The sequence below is a fragment of the Rutilus rutilus genome, assembly GCF_951802725.1.
Source record: "Rutilus rutilus genome assembly, chromosome: 3".
Taxonomy (NCBI): domain Eukaryota; kingdom Metazoa; phylum Chordata; class Actinopteri; order Cypriniformes; family Leuciscidae; genus Rutilus; species Rutilus rutilus.
In genome coordinates, this window is record NC_140211.1 from 51,431,596 (window position 1) to 51,452,695 (window position 21,100).

The 21,100-nt window shown below is 38.0% G+C and overlaps 1 protein-coding gene across 1 annotated transcript in view; it reads left to right on the plus strand.

The window, feature by feature from the left end:
* The window catches only part of dhx15 (DEAH (Asp-Glu-Ala-His) box helicase 15), a 41,875-nt gene extending 35,213 nt beyond the window's left edge, over positions 1 to 6,662 (plus strand). The window contains exons 11-14 of the mRNA XM_084403767.1: positions 2,133 to 2,255; positions 3,735 to 3,925; positions 5,855 to 6,024; positions 6,123 to 6,662. Coding sequence (XP_084259893.1) covers positions 2,133 to 2,255; positions 3,735 to 3,925; positions 5,855 to 6,024; positions 6,123 to 6,240 — 602 coding nt within the window. The 3' untranslated portion in view covers positions 6,241 to 6,662. The remainder of the gene's footprint in view (positions 1 to 2,132; positions 2,256 to 3,734; positions 3,926 to 5,854; positions 6,025 to 6,122) is intronic.
* The last annotated feature ends 14,438 nt before the right edge of the window (positions 6,663 to 21,100 follow it).

Below are 21,100 nucleotides of genomic sequence, written 5' to 3' on the forward strand. Positions count from 1 at the left end.
CTTTGTTTAAAGGAGGCCAGATTCGATGTTGTGGATTGAAAAAGCCTTCTAAATGGATCGTTGTGGCACAATCTTCCTCCTATTTTTCGCATCAGTGTTGGAGAATGTCAGCATTATTTCATCTGGCTTTAAACTAGTTTAAATCACCAAGACATTTGTGCTTGTATCAGAGAACTCTTCCGAACTGGAACGCTTCTCACTGCGCTGTTTATCGGTAGTGTGATCCAGAGTGGTGTTGTGCCCAGCGAGTAAACTCATTTGCTCTAAGCTCGCGCTGCGCAGTCTTTTGGTCAAACTTAATAAATGGTCTATTACCCCTTTTCCACCAACAAGAACCGGGTGCTGGTTCAGAGCTAGAGCTATTGCCAGTTCGGAGTTGGTTCGACTGGCGAGCTTACTAAGAACCCGTTTGCGTTTCCACCGGCCAGAGAGCCACAACAGAGCTATATCTTACGTCACTGCATACGTATCATGTTGCCCAGCAACGCTAGTGCGGCAGCGCCAAACACAAACACACCAGACTTGTTCGAGATGCATCGGCTTCTCGCAGAACGATCAGCACATGAAATCAAAGCACTGCGAAAGCGATCAAAAAGCACAAGGAGTCGTATGATCTCCAAACACTCCCGAATCTCTGATCGGTCCACGCTGCTCCGATGCATCTCGAACAAGGCATCAACAATAATAGACGTTGCGTTACTATGGATGCTCATGGGTTTGCGAAAATAAATCGGCATCCAAACACGGCGAATCCAACGCGTTCGTGCAGCTCGCCGTAACTTACATAGACGGATATTATAATCGAGCTGCTATTAGCTCGACTAGCTGCTATTTAAAAATGGCGGTCACAAGTTTCTCTTCAGTCTTGTTGGCCACGGTAACCCCGCCCCCAGCCTCTGACGCAAGCGGTTCTTTCTTGGCTCCGTTCTAGACCCTGCAATGATTTGGTGCTACTTAAGAACCAGTTTTACTGGTTCGGAGCTGGTGCTTTGGCGGTGGAAAAACAAAGAACCGATTTGAAACTAGGCTCTGGCTCCGAACCAGCACCAGCTCTGCCTTGGTGGAAAAGGGGTATATGTGGTGCGGTTCAAACAAGTAGTGCTGATCCACTTTTGGCGCGTTTAAGGTTCCTCACACAACCGAAATGGCAGCACTTAATTAGTTATCAAATTGTATTCACTCACGGTTTACCGCTACACCTGGCCAAAAATGTAGTGCTGTCACCCTGTGTTGACATTGTGAAACTGCATGATTTGTAAATTATGCGCAGCGGGACATGTAATATGTTTTAATAGACAAACTTTGGACACCCCTGGCTTAAGAGCTATCGCTTACTAGCGCTTTAGAGGTTCAAGCTTTGTTTGACAGATCTGAACTGACCCGAGTAACCCTTCAAACAATTCTGGGTTCCAAATCAGGTCCTATATAACCTAAAATAAAAAAAATGAACCTCACAGTTTCCTATTTAAAAAATATAAATATATATATTTTAAAATATTTAAAATAATTTTTTTTTTTTTTTTTTTTGACTAAATTTAAGATTATTTGATATCAAATAATACCAAATTTTAACAAATTTAATAAACAATATTTTTTATTTAATCTTAATAACTTAATGTGACGCATATTCGTCAATCATAAATGAAACGGGTAAGCTTTCTGCACTCAAAAAATCATGACATTGTTTAACTATACTGTGAAATTTTTATATTCATATTTTAATAATGAACTCATTTCAAAATGTTTAATCATTCAAAACTGCAATCAAACAAATGTAAATGTAAATGCAATTAAAATAAATAAATGTAGGCCTATTTATTTTTGTGTAAATGGCAGCATGTATTTTTAAATGAACGTTAGTCAGGTTTGACTCTGTCGAGTGACCTCGTCCCCCAAGAAAAATGATCAGGCCACAGGTTTAGCTTAATTTCCACTGCAATAATTTCTCTCTTCCAAAAAGGCAAAACGAAAAGCCGAAAGCAGAAGCTCTCCCCCCACCCCGTCCTACCATTTGGTGTAGTCTACCCTGTGCCGTGCTCTAGCCTCAGAACTAGGCCTTTTGTCCTGTCTGGGTGAACGCTTGACTCATCCCTATGGGCGGCTATGTTGGGGCCCATACCAACCTTGTTTAGTCCCACAGTGCTTTGTGCGTCCCACCGAAGCCAAGAAGGCAGCTGACGAGTCCAAAATGAGGTTTGCCCACATCGACGGGGACCACCTGACCTTGCTCAACGTCTACCACGCCTTTAAACAGAGTACGTATATACACACACACATACTTGCATCTTATACTCATGTGAAATGATTCCCTCCCCCCATTTTTAATTAGCCTAATTGCCTAAATCTATTACAACTAATTTCAGGTTGTTTTTGTAGGTGGCTGAAAATCGTAATTTGTTTCATCAAAATCAGTGCCTTCGAGGCACCATGGTACTAAAACTGTTCTGAAAGGCACAGCGAATTATGTGCAGTTCATTTCTCACTTTAGCTTCCATATTTTCTCAAACTCTCATGGGGTTTCTTACATCTCACTCGTTATCTGGTAGCCAGTGCTTATTTGAAACATTCTAAAAAATCATGAGTATGTTTGTGTTCATGTGATGCTGACAAGTTTCATGTTACGGCATTTTAATTTGTCAGTACAAAAAAGTCCAGTGAATTTTATTGTGTAAGTTGTATAAACCCTTTAAATTAGAACCAGATTACATAAATTTGGAAATTAGCAGAAACAAGAGTCTACAGTTAACACTCTGGGACCAAACCTTTGATATTCATGATGCATCTTTTTTTCCAACCCTTAAGGAAGCTATTGGTTATTTAAACCATTTTGTTTAGGCAGAATTTGCATTGGGGTATAACATGTTGAAAAATTGCAGCGCTGGCCATTTAGGGTTTTCACCACTGTTTTTCAATGCAAAGTTTAAGTGAAAAGTTTTGTTCACAACACAATTCAGCACACAAATGTAATTGAAAAGTAATATATTTCAAACATTAAGTGTACTGTTGTAAAACCATGAAATTTCAGTATTTGACATTTTAATGTATTTATATAGAAGTAAAATAAGAAAAATATTAGATGTTAAATACTTTGTAAATAGAAAAATTCAGTTAATATGCGGTTTTATTTTTCCTCACAAAAACCGTGGTTGTGGTCAATTCTAGTGTCAGCTTCTTGTACGTGTTACCCACTTTTAATGACAATTAGGTATTTAATTGCTTCATACAAATGTTGCAGTTCTGCTACTCTGGGTCTCTGAGGGTTGCATTTCTTCCAACTAAACAATATTGGCCAATAGCTGGTATGCTCACAATATTTCTTGCATTCCTAGTAACACTCTACATGTATATATTGTTCTGTCATCGTTAGACGATGATTTTAAAAGGTGACGTGTAAATATTTCTGAAGTCAAGCAAGCCATTTGTTGGTTGATTCCCACGAAAGCAAGAAGCATGTGGTTCTGAGACACTGTTTGTTTGAACATCCTGACAACATTGGCTCAACCAGTGGCTTGAGTTTGGGGTGGTTCTTTGTTTGGCCTGTCAGTAGCAGATTTGGAAAAGTGTTTGGAAAAATTAGTTTGAAAAGATTTTTTTTTAGCAAATCGAATCAATTTTTTGACGCAATAATTAGCGATTTAGAAGTTCATAGATGATTTTGCAGTGCTGGTCTGAGTTCAGGTCTGCTTGTATGTTGCCCTTAACCTGGTTTTAATGTGTAACTATTCTATTCCAAGACCACGAGTCAGTGCAGTGGTGCTACGATAACTTCGTTAACTACCGCTCACTGATGTCGGCTGATAACGTGCGGCAGCAGCTCTCACGCATCATGGACCGCTTCAACCTGCCACGACGCAGCACAGAGTTCACCAGCCGAGACTACTACATCAACATTCGCCGAGCTCTAGTCACCGGGTTCTTCATGCAGGTGTGTCTGTCTATAAATGTGGCAAAAATGTTCACTTACATTTGTTTAACCTGCTAACTGTCAGTGTCCTGATAGCGGGATGGTTGGTGCGCTTTTTTAATTGCGTTTTTTTTCTCCTTCACACATTTTAGTAATCATCATAAAGTAGATATCAATTGAAAGATTAAACTCAAAAATCATTACTGAAAAATATTTGAAATTGTGTAATGGAAACAGTACATTAAAACCTTTTTAGTGGCCTCAATTTTTGTGATACCAAAAACAATTTGGATCACAACTTTGACATATGGCTGTTTTTTTTAATTTTTTTTTATTCCAAATGATTTTGTATGAAATAAAAAGTTTAGTTGAGTACATGATTTACAGTCACTTCTGCAATAATCTGCTAAAGGTCTTTAAAAAGAGACCAATATTAGGTCAATATTCAAAAGTTTTCATGAATTACAACCATTTAAGTTCAGATCTATGCTCAAAAAGGGGGATGGTGACTGTGAAAAACCCAACCTAATAAGCTTCTTCAGTCCTGCTAAGGTTTGAGTGCAGAGTGTTTTGAATTGCAATTGCAGATATTGTGCAAAGACACATATTTTTGGTAAATTGTAATGTCCAAAATTGCTATTTTCCTCTTTTTATCCTGGGCAATGTCTTCAGCCTTGAGCAGGCGTCCTCAAATAGCAGATCGCACGTTCCAGCTGGACCGCCAGACAAAATGACAACTGTAGCACCATTTTACTGTTCCTACATTTTAAAGCGAGCAGCACGTCAAAACAACGGAGCTGTTCACTCCACAAGCGCTCAGGGCTGTTTATGGTTATGGTCATTCTAATGTTTTTATCTAGTGCCAAATGCGCTTCATTCAAGCCCTTTCGGCTCCATGCGCTCTCCTGCTAAAGACGTAAAATGCTACGGTTATTTTAACAACAGAAGCAGAAACATGGCGAGCAGCAAAAAAGAAAAAAAATCGCTGAAACGCTTCAGAAAAAGAGAACGCAGCAAATAGTCATACATTCAGTGTATAACTCCGACCATTCAAAACAGGTTTGTGACGCTGTTTATTTATTTATTTATTTATCTATCTATCTACATATAGAATTTAGGCCTATTAAACAGCATATTAAGAGCATTTTATAATAAACATTGGTATAAATGAGAAAATTATTTGTAGCTGGTAAAGACAGTTAAAATTGTTGAAATATAGAGACTGGACCAGTTACAATAGATCACCCTCAGTGTCAAAGTGACAGACGGCCAAATCAACAATTCTGTAGAGTTGAATATAGTCACAGCTGAAGGGGTTTCAAGACAGTAACACCCTTTAGCCATGATCATTTATAATAGAACAGCCTTGGATGGTCTTACAACTTAAGGATTTAGTTAAGTCTTTGTCCACTTTAGTTTTTTTTAATCCTAAACTAAAGTACAGCTAGTTTTAAAGTAGAGCTTGATTTCTCCTCTTATTCTCTGTCTGAATTAAAAGATACCGTGTCTGTTGGGAATGCAGAATCACTGAGGCTTGCTAATGTAATGCAAGGCTTTTTATCAAAGTGTGACCATTTAATGCATACAAGAAATCAAGGCAATTTTCGTCCCACGTAGCGCAAATAAATGACGTTTTTATCGAGTCGCTCTCCGGGAAGGGGGAACCTGAAACAAGTGACCTGACTAGTTGAATTACTCCATTAATATTGAAATATTTGTCAACATTAACCTTTACTGGTGAGACAAATTTGCACCTTGGTGTACGAATTACCGGGAGTTGCATTCCCGACGTCTCTGTTTGAGTCGGCCGTTTATTGAGACTGATTGCCCGGGTTAATCTCGACATCCTCACACTGCCGGTGTAGGTGCCTGAAGAAACGTCAGTGTGTGTGCGCATTTGGTTTGCTTGTGGTTGATTTATTTGTTAATTTGCGTGTCTGTTTTTATCAGGTTGCTCACCTGGAGCGCACCGGCCACTATCTCACAGTGAAGGACAACCAGGTGGTCCAGTTGCACCCTTCCACCGTACTGGACCACAAGCCCGAGTGGGTTCTCTACAATGAGTTTGTGCTGACCACCAAGAACTACATCCGCACCTGCACTGATATAAAACCCGAATGGTAAGCTAAAACATGCAAATGCAGAATTTGTTTGTGCATTGTTGGCAAAGAGAAAGGAGAAAGTTAGTAAACATTCTGTGTGCCGTCTCTTCCTGTAGGCTGGTGAAAATCGCTCCACAATACTACGAAATGGGCAACTTCCCTCAGTGCGAGGCTAAGAGGCAACTGGAGCGCATTGTCGCTAAACTTCAAACCAAGGAGTACTCTCAATACTGATCCTAACCGAACGGTATAAGGACTATACATTTTGAATTCAGTATGCGCTGTGCAATGCTTCTGAGGTTGTACATCATCACACATTGTCATTCAACATTAGATTTCTGTCTGTGTTTTGTTTTTTGTTTTGATTTGTCGTCAAGATATAATTATTTTTTTATAACTCTTTGCTCCGAGCTCCGCCGTGCATTTTGGCACTTGATTAAAAACAGTTAAATTGGTCGATTTAGGCACTAATGATTGATTGGGAGCAAATGCTTAACAGGGATACCACCATCAACTTTTTTTGCATGAGCATTCATGTGGATGTTGACATTCCTTATTGACATTGAGAACTTCCTGCTATGTTATTGAGTAGAAAAGTCCCTGTTTATTCTGTAAAGGAGCTTTTACTTCAATAATAAAAAGAAACCTTGATATCAGTCATGCTCAATCAAGTTCGTGAGTACTATTATTTTTGTTGAATAAAAATAAAAGAAGAAATTATACAATTACTTACTGCATTAGCTCAAAATAAAGTAATGCAATCAAAATAAAGTAGTATTGACCATAATGTTTATTAATGGTTTGATAGAGATTTATTGAATGAGTATTTCTATACATTTTAATGTACATCAGTGGTCATCTTTGTTAGGGTTAAGATTAGGGCAGTCACGTTAATGTGCTCATTTATGAGGTTAATTGCATGTTTTACAGCATTCATTTTTTAAAAATCATATTCAGCCAATTTGGGATTCCAGCAGTTTCCTTCTGATTTCTAGAAATACTTTGACCCATGAATAGTTGTTTCACACTGTTGAATAGCAACGCAACAATCCAGTATCTGGGCGCTTGATTATCTGTTAATGATGGAGGAAAAACTAGATATTTCATACCTTGAGTGCTATTTGGAGCACAAAATATTATATTTTGGAAAACTTTGTGTGGTTTATTTGAGTTCAAGATCATTCAAGTTAATTTTTATTTCTCTGGTCTCTTAATTTGATTCAGTTTGTAACGCATCACTGTTATGCCCTGTTAGTGGAAATAGTTTTTTATTAGTTTAAATAAAGATATTTAAATTTTAAATTATAAATATTAGATGAAAAACTTAAATGTAGATGAAAATAAGAAATTTTGCCTTGGCAGCTTAAACTAATAAAACGTATTAACTAAAATAATATATATTGTATAATCTAAAATAATTATAAATAGAAATATTTAAAAATTAAAAGCATATTACAATTTCTTAGACTTGAACTAAAATGAAAATATAAGAGTCAAAGCTACTTTTAAATATTAATAAATGCATGTCATTTGTGCAGCATCCGAGGGTTTCAATTGATTCGAAAATAAATACTTGATACTCAATACTCAACTTCTGGTGAGTCGGTTTTGTTGCAGAGCCTGAAAGAAAAAAAAAAAAGATTGAAGAGCACAAGGCAGGTGATTGATACAAGTTATTGATTAGCCCTTGCCCTTGGAGTTCATCAATAATTAAGAAATGGAAAGAGCGTGGCTGTCAATGTACCTAGAGAAGGATGTCCTCAAAACCTGAGTGGCCATGCAAGGACGACACTGAGAGAGGCCACCACGAGGCTGGTGACCAATGAAGGACTTACAAGCTTCAGTGGCTGAGATTGAAGAGACTGGATCCAACAACTGTCATGTGGGTGCTTCACCAGTCACAGCTTTATGGAAGAGTGACAGAGAGAAGCCACTGTTGAAAATGTCATATGACATCTCTGCTGCAGTTCGCCAGAAGGCATGAGGAAGACTCTGAAGCCAGATGGAAGAAGAATCTCTGGTCTGATGAGACCGAAATAGAGCTTTTGGCTATCAAGCTAAATGCCATGTTTGCTGTGCATTATCAGAAACACACCATCCCGACCATGAAGCGTGGTGATGCTGCGGGGAACTTCTCTGAAATCAATGCAACAAAGCACTGGTAAATCCTGGAGGAAAACTCGATTCAGTCTGCGACACATGTGACTCGGGAGAAGATTTGTTTTCCAGGTCAATGACCCAAGCATGAAGCCGAAGTTACACAGAAAGTCCTGAAGTGGCCAAGACGGAAAAAAAAAAAGAAAGAAAAGCTGTCCATTCACAACCTTCATAAAACCAGACTGAGCTTAAAGGGATACTTCACCGATTAGCATTAAGCTTTGTATCAGTAGAAACCCGGTAGTATTTTCGAATAACTGTGCTTCCCTCCCTCCTCATGTCCCATTGAGACGAGAGATTTCTGTATTGTGTGTCTGGAAAAAAACCTCAGATGGAAAAATCGTCATTTCGCGTCATCGGAGGCTTTTTTGGCCGGAGGCTACAGCCAGTAGTAGGAGCTCGTTCCGCATGTTTTCAACCCGCCCATAGGGGGATCTCATGATAAAATGGCGTCTCTTCAGTTTCGAGTCAACTAGTAGCCTAGTTGTATCATTTCTTCCGATACTGCCCTCTGTAACCGGTAGGTGTGGCCTCATAGGGCAGTGAAAGCAAGTGCATTCTGGGAGTTGTTGTCTTTCATTCACATGAGCCAAAAATACTTTTTCTGGCTTTTCTCAGTCTAGAAGGCACCAACTTCTAAAATAATTTCGCATTTCTACTACATAAATTACCCAATTTAAATACACATTAATCTTTCCAGCTGTGAAATATCCCTTTAAACAGTTTTACAAAGAGGAAGGGAAGCATCGCAGTGGCTGCCTGAGACTCATCCAGACAGACTTAAAGGAGAACTCCGGTCAATTTTAACATTGAGCTCATTTTTTTGTACATTTGGAGTGCTGTCAGTACAGAGAACAACGACAAAAATCGGTGTTTCCTACACCCGAGTTATCCTCTTTTTAAAATTTGCACCCTGTTGACTTCAATGGGGCAAGTTTTAAACCTGCTTTTAGCCTCTTAACATCCTTGATGTGTCATTACAAGTGCACAGGTAGTCGACTGTCGAGTTCACGCGCGTGATCATAGGTACTAAACCTATGCGCGTGAACTCGACAATCGACTACTGTGGACTTCGACCGAAAACAGGATGTAAATACAGGTATGTGCGCTGGCTGAATAAACATAATTTTTATTAATATCTTTCACATCTACTGCAGTCAGATTCACCCGTGATCACTCTGAAGGAATCAGTCACATGGCTGGGCACTTGTAATGACACATCAAGGATGTTAAGAGGCTAAAAGCAGGTTTAAAACTTGCCCCATTGAAGTCAACAGGGTGCAAATTTTAAAAAGAGGATAACACGGTGTAGGCAACACCGATTTTTGTCGTTGTTCTCTGTACTGACAGCACTCCAAATGTACAAAAAAATGAGCTCAATGTTAAAATTGACCGGAGTTCTCCTTTAAGGCCTGTGAAACACTTCAAAAGACACATCAACTAAGTAAAGCTGCTCCATTTAGAACTGAATTGAGAATCAAGTTACTGATCAAATATCTGAAATCAGTTACTGAATTGGAACTTAAGGTGCAAAAAGAATGCAGAATGCAATTCATATTTGATAGTAAGGAAGTAGACTTCAGATTAATTTAAGAGAAAATCACATGACTAATTTAAAAATAGTCAATTTAGTACATTCCTCCAACTTTCAATTCAACATTATATGGAGTGTGACTAATTCACACTGATGAATGGAAAGGAAAATTGCTTGACTAGTCTTACCAGTTAATCATATAATTTCATTTTCTTCAAGACTTATAAGTCAGTTAAATAAAAACGTATATTGGTCTAATTTGATTCTGAAAAGTAAGACTGATTACACTAGCTAACTCAAACTAGTTCTTAAGACACAGTAGTGTCTGTATATGCAACTTGCTCCTGTTCTCAAAGTGCCTCTCTTATGCTGTTATATAGTTGTTTGTGAATGTATCAAAATGCAGATAAATGGGAGTTATTGTCTCCCAAAGGAAAGAACCGATTCTGCCTGAAACGAGTCGTCGGTAATTCCAGCCTTACTTCCTGCACAAACCTGCGTAGGTTTGTTACAATTTTGCATAATGCCTGCCTATGGTCTTTATTAGCTGCCTGCGAACAACATCTATTTTGACCTGCCCTCAAACACTGTAGTTAAAGCTGAGGCTCGGAACCAGGGTTTGAAATTAACTTTTTCACTCACCGGCAAATTTGGGTACTAAATTAAGCTACCAGTTATTTAGAACTTCTACTAGCCAAACAAAAGAACCAGATTAACTACGTCACAGCACACGTGATTCTTCAGATATAATTCTAATATGATGATTTTGATGTATACGTTTTTCTTTCAGAATTATATGATGACTGGAAAGTTCAAAAGAACAGCATTTATCTGAAATTGTAACATTATCACTACCGTTCAAAAGTTTGGGGTCAGTAGGCTAAGTGTTTTTTTTTTTTTTTGGATAGAAATGAATAATTTTATTCAGCAAGGATGCATTAAATTGATCAAAAGTGACAGTATAGACATTTATTATTTTACAATAGCTTTCTATTTCAGATAAATGCTGTTCTTTTGAACTTTTTATTCATTAAAGAATCCTGAAAAGAAATTGTACACAACTGTTTTCAACATTGATAATAATAATAATAAATGTTTCTTGAGCAGCAAATCGGCATATTAGAATGATATCTGAAGGAACATATGACACTGATGACTGGAGTAATTCAGCTTTGATCACAGGAATAAATTGCATTTTAAAATAATTCTGATTCAGATTTTTGTACAACCCTACTAAAACTAAAAACTGAGTGGGTAAATACTTGAGCAAACAATTTTTTAAAGAAGTGCATTACATTTTATTTGACCAATTTCCAGATTCTTTTTGTTGTTGTTGCTCAATTAAAAAAAAAAAAAAAAAACTTGAAATTGGTCAAAAAAAGCTACATTTTCTGTGGTTCCATGTTGTAAAACAATAAAACATGACAACTTCATACACCTAATTTTTTTATTTATACTTCTCCAACTCTCATTCTGTAGGCTAGTTCTTCAACTGTCAGCCTGCTGAGCTTGCTGAAGCGTGAAACCAACAGAAATTGTACAGCTGAGCTGGGCATCTTAGAAGAGAGGGTCCTTGAAAACAGTGGCTTCCTTTAGGCCCAGGTCAGCTGAGGTCCACCGAACATGCCAGTGGTCATTGTCGTTCCTTTGTCATTGCATTTCCATTGTATTTTAGTAACGCCATCATAAAATTAAAGCATCAAACACTCCTGACAGAGGAAAGGATGATGCTGTCGATAGGGGAAAAGAGCTCAATACCTAATTTTCAGTGTCTTTTGAAAGAGCACAGGTATTTGTTTCCCTTTTTCTTTTTCCTGAGACATAGAGAAGGCAGTGTCTTATTAATCCACGGCAGTGCCTTTCCCCTTGGCCCTGAGACTTTAAAGTTTCATTGTTGTGTTTTGCTGCACTTTTGATAAGAGAGAACACGGCACCCAGGGGGTCTTTTTGTTCTATTTCCATATTAATCCATTAGTCGTAGATGAAGACCAAATCCATTTTTTCACCTATGGCATTATACACCACGGTTATGTGCGAGGAGAGGGGATGAGCCATTTGCAAGGTGACACGTGAGCGAGATGCGAAAACTTCAAAAGCGACCTTAAGTTAGCATTTGCCCTCAATTGAAGTTTCAAAGGAATATCACCAGAAAGGAGGGGTACTTGTGTGGAGTAGATGAGAAGAGAGGGGGAAAGGAGTTTCACATCAAGGCTACCACGTGTGCAATATGCAAATGCTAGAGATTAGCATGTTTATTTTGATCTTTTCTGACTGTTGGGAAAAAAAATATTGTTCAGCCCCAAGTTTTTAAATAGATGGCTTTCTACTCACAAGCACACATGTAACCGTGAAATTGTGCCAGAGATTACTGTGGTTCGCTGGAGCCAATAGAAAACACATTAGTTTGAGCTGATCTAGAAATTATGTGCCATTGATCTAGAGGGGAAAGGGGTTTTGTCATACTGAGTGTTTCCAATTGATCCTTCCCAGCATAATTACCCAAGAAAATCATTATTTTTCTAAGTAGTCTCTTATTAGACTGGTCAGTGGCATGAGCTGGAAGCAAAACCCACAATTTTGGCTTTCTCGTCTTATTTCAATAAAACGGTTTTGTCGTACAAGGTTTCATTTAACCATTTCTTGAAAGCATTGTGTAATATATAAATATGATGATTCTGCCCAAGATCAATTCATTTGAAGTGAACTAACTACTGCTACTATTGTTTCAGACCCCTTTTTCCTACAATTTCTTAGATATAGTCCAAAATCCAGAAACTAGTACTTTTATTAGCACTTCCTGTTTTTTTTTAAATGGGTTTAATGGGTTAAAGGCTTGAAATGAGGTCTGTGGTTAACAAGCTCAGGATATTTTCACGTTTTATTCTACATCATAAAACGTTTCTATTTATCTTGAAAAGAGCTTTTTACTTCTGGTGATTGTATTTAGGCTTCAAATTTCATTAAAAGTGGGTTCATTTGTGAATATTATCATGAACAAAACATAAGAATCATAACGTTCAATTGATCAGAGTTTATTTTCTGCAATAATCCAAAAGCCAAATGAAAAAATCCTATTGTGTTTTTCAAGGCAATCAGGGGGATACAAAAATGCATCACTTGTGTATGCATGTGTGTGTATTTAGATATACAAAATAATTATACCCAGTACACACACATATATTATGTGTAATATAATTCACTAATTCCAGCACTAATTCACAGTGTGAAAACACTTAGGTTGTGTTTGCAAAAAAAAAAAAAGAGATCTCTGATAATTAACATCATTCCACCAATGACTAAGTTCAGCATGTTTTTTTTTATCCTGGAACAACATTCCAAACAACCAATCAGATTTGAGGCCACAGATGGTTATTCACCTATAATTTCTCTATTACTTTAGGCAGAAGTTATGGGTAGGGTTAGATTTTGGGGTATATGGTTAGGACGATGTTTTCAGACAGGAATGTTGTTCCTGGATCATCAAAATATGTTGGTCCAGGAACATGTCTTGGCACGGCGACCCTGGTTTTACATGGTCCCGACTATACATGATTAAAAATAATAATAATTCCAAGACATTGTAGAGCTTTTCAAAGTAGGGTCTGGGAATGTATGTATTTTTCCTCACACAGTGTAAATGGGTCTTTGTACATATAATTATTATTTATATTATAAAAAGGGTTAATTCCAAAGGGATCATCATATTTAGGGATCCTTGAAAAAAAAAAAGAAAAAACTCCTGTTCTAGACAGTTTTGTAGTAACTTTTACAATTTTTAACTTTTACTGAGTCTGGAACATTAACCTATGCACACTACTGCCATCAGCATGCATTAATTCCATTCAAAATTGTGTGAATAATTCAGACATGAGAGTATTTATCATAATTTAGGAGTAACATCGTCAGTGTGTAGACATTGTCCTGATGCATTGTCTTGCAAACGTAGCCTATTTACATAGCATGACCAAATATCAAGCTGATGCATGTAGGCCTACAGGGCCACCCGCAGCACTCCGAGGATGTCTCCTTCAGCTGGAATTGCGTTTTTGTGGGCAACTCAGCATTTCCCTACCTCCCTTTTCATGTTGTCCTCCACCTGTTGTCCTGAATAAAGCAGAGACAGGTGTCTTATCTTCATCGCACAGTGTTAGCGAAGCCAATCTCGGAGGAAGATGTCGACTGGAATGTGACAAATCAATCTGTCCTGGTTTGAATTTGTATGCTAATTTGAAGTAATGGCCCCTCTGGTGACAGAGCAATGGAACAATTCAATCACGCCATCTCTGACAGGAGCTCAGCAGCCTACCTGTGATAGGTTCCCGCGCGGCGGACGCAAGGTTGCCGTTGATATATTAGTCCTACAGGGAGAGGAGGAGTATCCTGCTTGTTTGAAACAAACTGCAAATGGTGAATCTTTGAGAAATTAATCTCACCTCAGTTAAAAGACAGTTCAGGGTGATTTTCCACCATCTGCAGTGCTGAGAATTGGAGAAATGAGAGCTTTACAAGATTCCGGAGCATATGCTATGACTTCTATTTGCTTCACCAAGTTTTTCAGTGAGACACCAAGGTGTGTTGGGCCTCGAAATATACAAGCTCAGCAAAATAATTAAATAAAATAAACATCCCTTTTTTTCTAAAGATAATTGTGTAAAATCCAAATAAACTTTGCAGATATTTATTGGAAAGGGTTTAAACAATATTTGTCATGCTTGTTCAATGAACTAACAATCATTGCACATGTGGAACAGTCTTTCAGACTCTAACAATTTGCAGGCAGTAGACAATTAAGGTCACAGTTACAATAACTTAGGGCACTAAAAAGACCTTTCTACTGACTGAAAAACTTCAGAAAAAAAAGATATCCAGGGTCCCTGGGGCCTGTACCATGATGGAAGTTTAACAAACTCAGGGTTATAGGATTAGCAGTTTTGAGTTGACAAAACCAAAGAAATCCAATCAGGCTTTGTCGGTACCATGACGCTGATCATCAACTTTCTCTGTCAACTCAGGCTTTGATCCTGAGTTTAGGTGTGACATCAGTAGCAAACAGCCAATCACATGCTGAGAAAGAGTGAAACTGCGATTCATTTCTCGCGAGAGAAGCAGTGCGATTAACTTCTCTCTTCTGCAGAAGATTGAAAAATATTACGAATTTAAACAAATTTACACAGCAAGAAGAAAATATCTGTCTATATGAAAGAGGACAACTAAAAGAAAAAGTCTTGCTATATCAGTGCAAGTAAAAGTTGTGAAGTTAATTTATACAGTTGATAAAGGTACAAGCTCACATGTAGTCATTTTATAGCTTTATCTATTGATATTATCTAAAGCGTATTTGTATTACCTTCACATATTTATTAATTTAAACTGTACGTAATAATAATTGATAAACTAAAATTGTACATGTGTGACCGATTAAGGGTATATCTAATATATAAATCATACAAAATTATTTTTCTAAATAAGCATTAGTAAAAGCCAGACGATTTTGTCTTTAACAATCATCTGCTATGTAGTGACCTTTAATTTGGAGTAGACTTTATCTTTTGTTCACAGCTGATTGGTTCAAGTTCGGTTTGCAACCTCTTACCTGGAACATAACCTGCCCCGGACCAGGTTAGCCGGTTAGCAGTTACGATGAACACTGCTAAAAGCCAAACCACTTTCATGGTGCCTAAAACCTATGGTTGGCGCAAACTAAACTGAAACATACCTGGCTAGCCACCTAAACCGGCTTCATGGTATAGGCCCCTGATCACCTGCGTGAACATGCATGAGGACTGCAGATGTGGCCAGAGCAACGTCCATCATGTAAGACGCCTAATGCCTGCTACAGACTGTGGTTTTCGGCACTCATATCATGTGCGATGATGACACCGATTGAATCATAGTCTATGAGCAAGTTAGAATAGAAGAATAAAACATCAGCATGAGCTAGTGGTAAACAAATCGAGCAAGATTAATCGCACTTTGGCAATTGTGTTTTTTATGTACACTGAAAAAAGAGGAGTAAGCGAAAGAAGAGAATATGACGCTAGGGAAAGATTATTGCAAGGGAACAGAGGTATGTTAAAGGTGCTCTAAGCGATGTTACGCGTTTTTTAGGCCAATTTTTTTTTTGTCACATACAGCAAACATCTCCTAACAATCCGCTAGCTGCCTGTCCCCTGTCTCTGTAGACACCCCAGGCTCCACAAATGGCAAGAAAAACAAACTGGACCTAGAAACATAACAAACTGTTCCAGCCAATAACCGACAAGAAGGATTTGGGGGGTTAGTATGCGGATGAGGAGGAGGGAGGGTCTAGCTAGCCTCTGTTTTGTTTGACAATACTTTAAACGTCAACAAGAAGAGACGTCACCCAACATCACTTAGAGCACCTTTAAGTAGTTTTAAGTTTTAGCGCCATGGCATGTTGCAGTTTTATTGGCTAGTCAGTAGATGTAGGTCGTAGTAGCAAACACACTGTGAGATGATCATGCTAAATCTCTGTCAGTGACAACAGCCGTCTTTGAACCTCTCTCGCTGTACAACGTAGGACCACCGTTTAGGAGCCACGACCACAGAAATAGCCACGACTGGTCATCTTTCGTCTGGGACAGCCCAAAATCAGACAGTGCTACAGGAAGGACAGTGGATTGTCCTTGCAGTGCCAAACCACATAACCATACCCCCCTTATTTCTGCTGTGACGTTCAGATGATAGGGTCAAAATTTGGTATAAGAAACATGAAAGCATGGATCCTTCCTGCCTTGAGTCAACGGTTCAGACTGGTGGTAATGGTGTGAGGGATATTTTATTGGCACACTTTGGGCCCTTTAGTACCAATTGATCATCGTTCAAATGCCACAGCCTTAGTGTTGTTGCTGACCATCTCCATCCCTTTATAACCAGTGTACTCATCATCTGATGGCTACTTCCAGCAGCATAACGCACCATGTCACAAAGCTCAAACCATCTCAAAGTGATGTTTTTAACGTGACAATGAGTTCATTATACTCAAATGGCCTCCACAGTCTCCAGATCTCAATCCAATAGAGCAGCTTTGGAATGTGGTGGAAAGGGAGATTCACATCATGGATGTGCAGCCGACAAATCTGCAGCAACTACGTGATGCGATCATGTCAATAAGGACCAAAATCTCTGAGGAATGTTTCTAGAAGCTTGTTGAATCAATGCCACGAAAAATTAAGACCTCCAACCAACAGGTCCAACCTGGTACTAGCACCTAAAGGCCAGTGAGTGTGTATATATATATATATATATTATATTATAAATGCGCGGTCTTTAACGCTATCTACACTAAAAGGAAATTATCAGATATTGTGAGAGCACAATAAGGATGATGAACAAACCCAATCTACAGCGTTTACTTGCATCACTTCCATTACCAGAGTTAGGTTCAAAAGAGCCCTTTTTGATAATATCTGTTGGCTGTAGATTTATTCAGTTTCAGTATATCTACATTCGTTCACAAAGCAAAAGGAAATATTACATGAAAGGGCTCCTTAAGAATCACTAAAATTAAAGTCAATAGATAACCATCTAAACTTTCAAAAGCACTTACCAAGCACTGCGCCTGTAAGATAAAAAATACATCTGTTGCAACATTTGATCGATGTATCTATGCTCTTTGATATGTAGAGCAGGCTATGTAGAGGTTTTATCAGGCAGTTCAAAAAGGAAACATCACCACAGAGGATTTTAAATGGCTGTAAATAATTAAGAAAACAATGTCAATTTATTATCCTGTTAATTCACAGAATGAATTAATAATTTGCCGTCATTGATGTCAAACCTTGCACAGCAAGTCTATAGCCACAAGTTTTTCAGCAACTAATGACTTACATTTCAGCCTGTTCCTCAAACAAAGCTATAATTTGCAATAATATGGCTTTTATGGCGGTGCTTTGACACCTGGCATATTTGGATAGTATCTGGATATTCTTTAGCTGGATTCTATTTAAACCTTGATATTAAAAGAAAATTTGTGTGTTAACAGAACTTTTTCAGTCATTTACCAAAAAAAAAAAAAAAAAAATTTGACAGACAAAAACTCAGGTATCTGCTGTATTGCATCTTGAGAGAGAGAGAGAGAGAGAGAATGCTAATAATAGGGATTAGAAATTATGTTAGAAACTAAAATTTGAAATTGCTTCCAAGGATTTGATGAGTGTAACAAGAAATTTCAAGTATTAATGAGATATAGTTCAATAAACTGGGTGACCAGAACATTGTGCTTGTTTTTTTTTTTTTGTTTTTTTTACACATTGCAAAAACACATAAAGAAAAAGCCCAAAAACCCACAATATACACTTATCACTTTGTGTGCTACAGAAGAAAGAAGGTCATTCAGGTTCGGAGCGACAGGAGGTGGTGAGTACATAACAGAAGTCTCATTTTCTTTGGTGAACTATCTATTTTATACAGACTATCAACAATCTATAGCCTTTTAATGGAAAATATGGACTGTTGCACATTTCCCCTAATCATAATAAAGCTGTTTTGACTGCACCATAAGGAGTGCAAGTGACAATCTTATTCATTTTTGATTCATTATCATATAGAGAAATCTGCAAATATTTCCAAGCCAGTTTGCTATCCATCCTGATGCTTGCAACAGTTCAGGCCTCATTAGGTTGTTAATTAGCATACCTGAAAACACGAGGCATACCATTATATGCAGTTTTACTAATTTTATTTTATACAGCCTCATCTGAGTCAGGCAGCCCCGTTAGTCAAATGTTTGAAAATAAAGAACCAAATAAGAGGATACAAACAGGAATCAAACAACCCTGTTCCAGTGGAGAGATCCTGGTTTTTGGAGGCGACGGTGCGCACGTGACGGAGCTGAGCTTCCGCGCCTCACAGTTTCAGTTCGTTAAACCCAAGGACGAGGAGAACCGAACCGGCTGAGACTCGTCGTGGGGAAGAAATAGACGGTTTCGCCTAAGAAATATTTGAGCGGGAGCACGGGACAATGGACGCTTATGGGCTTTCGGACGACGAGCTCTTCTCCTCCTGTCTGCTCAACAACTTCACCTGGGAGAATTCATCTGAGCAGGTAAGAGCGGACACCTCGGGATACCTCCTCTCCTCTGCCCTTGGAGTCCTTGTAGAAGCCTTTTATCGCACCGAATTCTCTATGTGAATTGTACAGTGACTTTCAGTGGAGTTATGTTAGCCTATATGTAGTTGGTATCTTAAAGGGACAGTTCACTCAAAAATGAATATTCTGTCATTAATTACACTCGCATGTCCTTCCAAACACGTAAGACACGTTTATCTTCTGAACACAAATTGAGATCTTTTTGTTGAAATCGGAGGATTTCTGTCCATCCACAGCAAGCTACGCAACTACCACTTTGACATTTCAAAAAGTTCGAAAGAGATCGTAAAACTAATCCATATTAATTGAGCGGTTTAGTCAACATTTTCTGAAGAGACATGGTCGCTTTATGAGGAACAGATTGAATTTAGGTTTTTATTCACATAAAAACATTCATCAACTCGCACATCAGTTGTGGTAAACAGAAGCTCAAGCATGTTCGCTTGAGGTGCGAGAACCAATGAGGTTCATTCTTGTGTGTTATGCAGCATGTTTGAGCTTCTGAAAGCGTTATAGTTATTGCGCGTCAAGCAGGTTCGGTTGAGCTTCTGTTTGTGTTCGCTGATCAATGTTTAAATGTGAATAAAAGCCTAAATTGAATCTGTTCATCATATAGCCTAAAGCGATCGTGTCTCTTCAGAAAATCCGGACTAAACCGCTCAATTCATATGGTTTAGTTTTACGATCAATTTATGAACTTTTTGAAGCGTCATTTTGGTAGTTGCGTAGCTGTCAATGGAGGAACAGAAAGCTCTGAGATTTCATTAAAGATGAAGGAAAGTCTTACGGGTTTGAAACGACATGAGGGTGAGTAATTTATGACATAATTTTCATTTTTAGGTGAACTATCCCTTTAAGGTGAGTCTTGGGGCTCAATCAAAACCAGTGTTTTGGCACCCCTATTCAATGCTTTTTAAAAAGTTTTTCCCCTATTACATGGGCTACTGTACGTAGTCTGTCATGATCAGGGATATAGTTAAACTATTTTTTTGTACGTTTCTGCTTTAATATCCGGGAAAATTACCATGAAGTTGTGGATCTCAAAGGTTTACTCTCCCGTCACCAAATTAGAACAGCCTACACATGGATTAATTGGCACTATTTTGTGTTCATTTCAGGATCAGTCAACAGAATTTGTGGGATAATGTTACCACAGAAAATAATTAAATTCGACTCGTAACACAGTTACACCAGGCCTAACTCGGTCCTGGAGGGCCACTGTCCTGCAGAGTTTAGCTCCTGCTTGCCTCAACACACCTGCCTGGAAGTTTCTAGAATGCCTTGTAAGACCTTGATTAGCAGGTTCAGGTGTGTGAGATAAACTTTGCAAGACAGTCAGGCCCTCAGCAGTTGACCACTGCAGTAAATGGAAGTAAACACAATCCATGAATGTTAAAATACACAGCCACTTAAAGGCTATAGAATGCACGACTAGTGTAATCGCATGCTACTCTGATATATCCAATAGACTATTTCAGATTTGTTGTCATGATGACAAAATGCAGATAAAATAGGCTATCCCTACATTTCTGCAGAAGAGTTCTTGTAAATTCTTTAACAGAAATATGACCATAGTAATTTACCATAAGTGCTTTAACTGCAATTTTGGCCTTATTTTTAATGCAACAAATACTGTCATTTGAGGTTGTATGGGTGTATCCCATGTTCAATACATTTTCATGCCAATCAGTGTTTCTAATTTTTTTTACATTAATTCTTCTGTTAAAACTTGTTTTCAGCTGTTGAGCAAAAAGGTTGTTTGATGCGTGAAGTTGTGAATGGGATATAACTTCACAGAAAAGCTTAATAAGCTATTTTGAAACGATGTGTAAATCTTATGGCTATATTCTGAACACAGCATTTTCTTAGAAAAAGTTTTTTTTTTAGAAAAGGTCAAAATAATTTTTTGTGGTAATCAACATTATGCTACTAGGGCTGTCGATTGAATTGTCCTTTAAAGGTTTAGCTTTTGTGTCAATTACATCAATTACTCACCTGTATGTTGTTCCAATAGGTGTTTGCCAACATAGCCTATAAACAATGATCAGCTCACAAACATAAAGAATATATTATAGGGATGCACGATATATCGGCCACCATATCGTGTCAGCCGATGTTAATTTTTAATGTTATCGTTATCGGCCCGATAAGAAAATTTGGCCGATATATTAAAGCCGATAAATAATGGATTATTTACTTAAGCTGAGACACTTCAGATGCTCACTGGTCGCCATGATAGTTTTAAATTGCTTGAAATATGATTTAAATCACTTCAAAAATTAAAATACAAG